Genomic DNA, 4402 nt, shown 5'->3' on the forward strand with positions numbered 1-4402 from the left:
TTGAGATGCAGTCTCACTCTTGTTGCCCAGGCTGGAGAGCAATGGCGAGATCTCGGCTCACTGCAGCCTTTGCCTCCCAGGTTCAAGCAATTCTCCTGCCTTAGCCTCCTGAGTAGCTGGAATTACAGGCACCCATGCATGGCTAATTTTTGTATCTTTAGTAGAGATGGGGTTTCACCATGTTAACCAGGCTGGTCTCGATCTCCTGACCTTGGGTGATCCTCCCGTCTTGGCCTCCCAAAGTGCCTAGATTACAGGCCTGAGCCACCGCACCCGGCCTACTTCTTACTTCCTATTTGTTTCTTAGTTGGAGTACTGGAAACTTTATCCTACCCCAAATACTATGCTGTTTCTTAACATTTTTTGAATGACAGACTTTCTTGAGAATCTATTTTCTTTCCAGAAAAATAAAGGCAAAAAACAAACATAACATTTTGCCCTGCAATTTGGAGGCCTTCCCAGGCCCCTTAATGCTATCCAAGGAGTCTCCTCCAGTGATTCTGGGTAAAGAACTGCCGCTCGTGGGCAATCTCATAAAAAAGTAAAGGTGAGCTGGCAGTGTGGTGCCTATGTGAGATGCTGATATGGTTTGGCTGTTTGCCACCCAAATGGCGTCTTCTATTGTAGCTCCCGTAATTCCCATGTGTTGCGGGAGGAACCCAGAAGAAGAGAATTTAATCATGGGGGCAGTTTCCCCCATATTGTTTTCATGGTAGAGAATTAGTCTCAGGAGATCTGATGGTTTTATGAGAGAAACCGCTTTCACTTGGTTCTCATTTTCCTTTCTTGTCTGCCACCATGGAAGATGTGTCTTTTGCCTTCCACCATGATTGTGAGACCTCTCCAGCCACGTGGAACTGTGAGTCCACTAAAATTCTTTTTCTTTACAAATTACCCAGTCTTGGGTATGTCTTTATCAGCAGCATGAAAATGGACTAATACAGATGTAAAGTCTCCCAGATATTTCACAATATACCTCCAACTTTAAGGCAAAATTGTTAACTGAAAAGAAATCGTTAAAGAGAGAAAAGAATATTTAGAATTCTGATTCTCAATACTAGTGGCTTTGATTGTTGAATTCTGATTGCGTCCACGTTATAGGGGAAGATCTGGTAAAATCGTTATGGGTAAAAAATTCCTTTTACATACAGCATTTTAGCAACACCCCTTTTCAAACTAGTTGAAGAGTTTCATTTAAAGAATTTCTCTATGAATAACATAACAAGCGTGAAGTTAAAGTATAAAGAGAATGGATAAATACATCTCATTTAAAAGGAAATTTATACTAAGACCACCAAAATGCAAATCTATTAAAAATAGACCTTGTCTTTAATGTTTATTTCACATTATCTAAGTACATCCAGTTACGCAAATTTACATTTTTATTTCACATCCTTGTATTTCTGATATACATATATCAGGACAAAGAACACATTTGGAACACTCAGCCTGTAAAACTCTCTTGGAGGAAACAAGATTCTCTGCTGCCTTATTCTTCTGCACATGTACAAATAAAATTCTAAGTAATTGGAATGAAAATAAAAACTGATAGAAGAGAAAACTAACTACATTTTTATGCTACTTGAGGCTATTTGTACCTGATTTTTCAAATGGTCTTCTACTTGCTGAGTTACAATTTAATAGCGACACATCTTTGGGGGCACCTTAAAATATGCCAAGAAGCTTCATTGTTTCTGGAGTTCTTAAAAACCACGGGAAGCTGACATCGGCTACACATCACTAATGCTTAGACTTTGGTGCTGTAGTGCTGTGTATTTACCTAAGATATTTTAAAAGGTAGTAATCAGCATTATTATCCCTCTTTTGTGATAACATCTTGCCAGGCTAGAAAACAAGCAATTATTTCTTCAATTAGGCAAAGAAAAAAAGGACAGACCAGTACAATTCAGTGCTCATTTTAAAGGAAACAATCACATCGAACTAAACATTTTAAATTTCAGTTACAATTTTATGAAATCCAAGCATCTCAGAATCACATTGAGATACTAGATGAGCACGTGTTCATTCTGTTCAATGTTGCCCACGAGATCTTTCGTATCACTAGTTCCTGGGCTTGACTGACTGTTAAAATACAGAGTGTTTTCAAAGGCGCCCTCTTGAGGTAGCTGCACACGTCTTTTCTTGTAAAAGAAATAGGCAGCAAGGCCTGCACCCGTTAAAACCAGGAGGATCACAATGACTACTCCGGCCACGTTGGAAGACGGTTTGGAAGGGTCTATCTTTCTTGGGTCAGCTATAAATAAATAAAATCATTAGGGAAAAGGTGGAAGGAGGCAGAGGGTTGAATGCTATGCAGAACTTTGCTGATTGAAAAACTAAAATGTATATTCTTTTAAGTGACATTTGTCAAACAGAAATGAAAGACGTGAAAACAAGAGTCCCTATGGTAGAGAGGATTATTCAGAATGTTAAAACGATGATTCAGTCGCAAAAATAATCCATCTTTGTAGCAGTGGGCTAGCTAATCAATGTTTTACTACACACACACATAGATATATATACCTTATGTCAAAATAATTTAAGGCTGCTTACAAACACAGTATAAAAAGATAAATAGATTAGTAATGATAATGATGATGATAACTAAAAGAAAATGAAAAAATGAACAGAAAGAGAAAATAAGAATAGTGGAGGCTTGAACCCACGGATATAAATACTAAGCAAATAGCACTCATGCCGTTAATAAGGTTACAAGCAAGCCATAAATCTCACTTGCAGCTTTTTTCAAGCAGCCAATAAAATGAGTAAAATGGGACAAGTTACCTACTTCAAGCAGTCTATAAAAAAAAAAAAAAAAAAAAAAAGATGGTAAGAAAAGAAAAAAACCCACAGAGATTCTTGAGAGAAATTTCTCCCGTAGGTTCAAGGCAGCTGCTTGTAAACGAACAACAAAAAAGAATGCCTTCAGTAACCGCTTACAGTAAAAACAGCAACCTGGGCCGGGCGCAGTGGCTCATGCCTGTAATCCCAGCACTTTGGGAGGCCGAGGCGGGTGGATAACGAGGTCAAGAGATCAAGACCATCCTGGTCAACATGGTGAAACCCCGTCTCTACTAAAACTACAAAAAATTAGCTGGGCATGGTGGCGTGTGCCTGTAATCCCAGCTACTCAGGAGGCTGAGGCAGGAGAATTGCCTGAACCCAGGAGGCGGAGGCTGCGGTGAGCCGAGATCGCACCATTGCACTCCAGCCTGGGTAACAAGAGCGAAACTCTGTCTCAAAGGGAAAAAAAAAACAAAAAAAACAAAAACAAACAAACAAACAAAAAAACAGCAACCTGACTTCAACGCCTCTTTTTCTAGGGTATTATTCAAAGCAGGCTGATGACAAAGGATAGGTAAGCAAATTCTACTGAATGAGCAGGGGAGTTGGAAGGGATTATTATGCCTTTTAAAACAAACAGTATGGATGTATTACTAACACCGAACTCGAAATTTGGCAATAGTCCTACCTTTTGTTGTAAGTAATTCATGAGTAGGTTTGGCATCAATAACTGTGAAAAAAAAATAAATATTTATAAAAACCCAGAATAACTGCATGTAAATAGCAAATATTATTTGCTTCACAAATACATGGAATCCTCCACATTTGGTCCATGTTGATACAATATATGATATTATGTGATAGAGATAAAAAAATACAGGTAGAAAAGAAGATACGTATCTTTATCTACGTATCATCTGTCTGTCTAAGCTAACGTGGCCTCCTATGGCTGTATGGTGACTTTGACTACATTAGAAGATCTGGAAATGTGATTCCCCAAGTTGCATTTCAGCGACGGATACTCACCCTTTAAATCTACCCAATCTATGCATAAGTAAAACGTTAGAGGTTAGGAGTTTTGAAATTAGCCCACTGAAGCCTAAGATGTTATAAAGCATTCGAATGAACAGTAAAATAAGACTCCAGCCAGGGGTAGTGGCTCACTTCTGTAATCCCAGCACTTTGGGAGGCTGAGGTGGGTGGATCACCTGAGGTCAGCAGTTCAAGACCAGCCTGGTCAATATGATGAAACTCCATCTCTGCTAAAAATACACAACTTAGCTGGGTGTGGTGGCACATGCCTGCAATCCCAGCTACTTGAGGGGCTGAGGCAGGACAATCACTTGAACCCGGGAGGCGGAGGTTGCAGTAGGCCAAGATCACGCCACTGCACTCCAGCCTGGGCAACAGAGTGAGACTCTGTCTCAAGAAAAAAAAAAAAAAGACTCCAACATTGCACCAGAGGGTGTGGTGTCTTAGAACAGTTAAAGAAGGCTAACAACTTGCCAAATTCTAAAACAGTAAAGTCTGCCCCGTCTCTACTAAAAATGCAAAAATTAGCTGGGTGTGGTGGTGCATGCCTACAATCCCAGCTACCAGGAGGCTGAGGCAGGAGGAT

The 4402-nt window shown here is 39.8% G+C and overlaps 1 protein-coding gene across 1 annotated transcript in view; it reads right to left on the reverse strand.

Moving 5' to 3' along the window:
- Window positions 1-1306: 1306 nt before the first annotated feature.
- Window positions 1307-4402, reverse strand: part of MRC1 (mannose receptor C-type 1) — a 104718-nt gene continuing 101622 nt past the window's right edge. The window contains exons 29-30 of the mRNA XM_017529766.2: window positions 3473-3514; window positions 1307-2254 (exon numbers count right to left, since the gene is read on the reverse strand). Coding sequence (XP_017385255.1) covers window positions 2007-2254; window positions 3473-3514 — 290 coding nt within the window. The 3' untranslated portion in view covers window positions 1307-2006. The remainder of the gene's footprint in view (window positions 2255-3472; window positions 3515-4402) is intronic.

The sequence above is a fragment of the Cebus imitator genome, unplaced genomic scaffold (genome assembly GCF_001604975.1).
Source record: "Cebus imitator isolate Cc_AM_T3 unplaced genomic scaffold, Cebus_imitator-1.0 Scaffold61, whole genome shotgun sequence".
NCBI classification, from domain to species: domain Eukaryota; kingdom Metazoa; phylum Chordata; class Mammalia; order Primates; family Cebidae; genus Cebus; species Cebus imitator.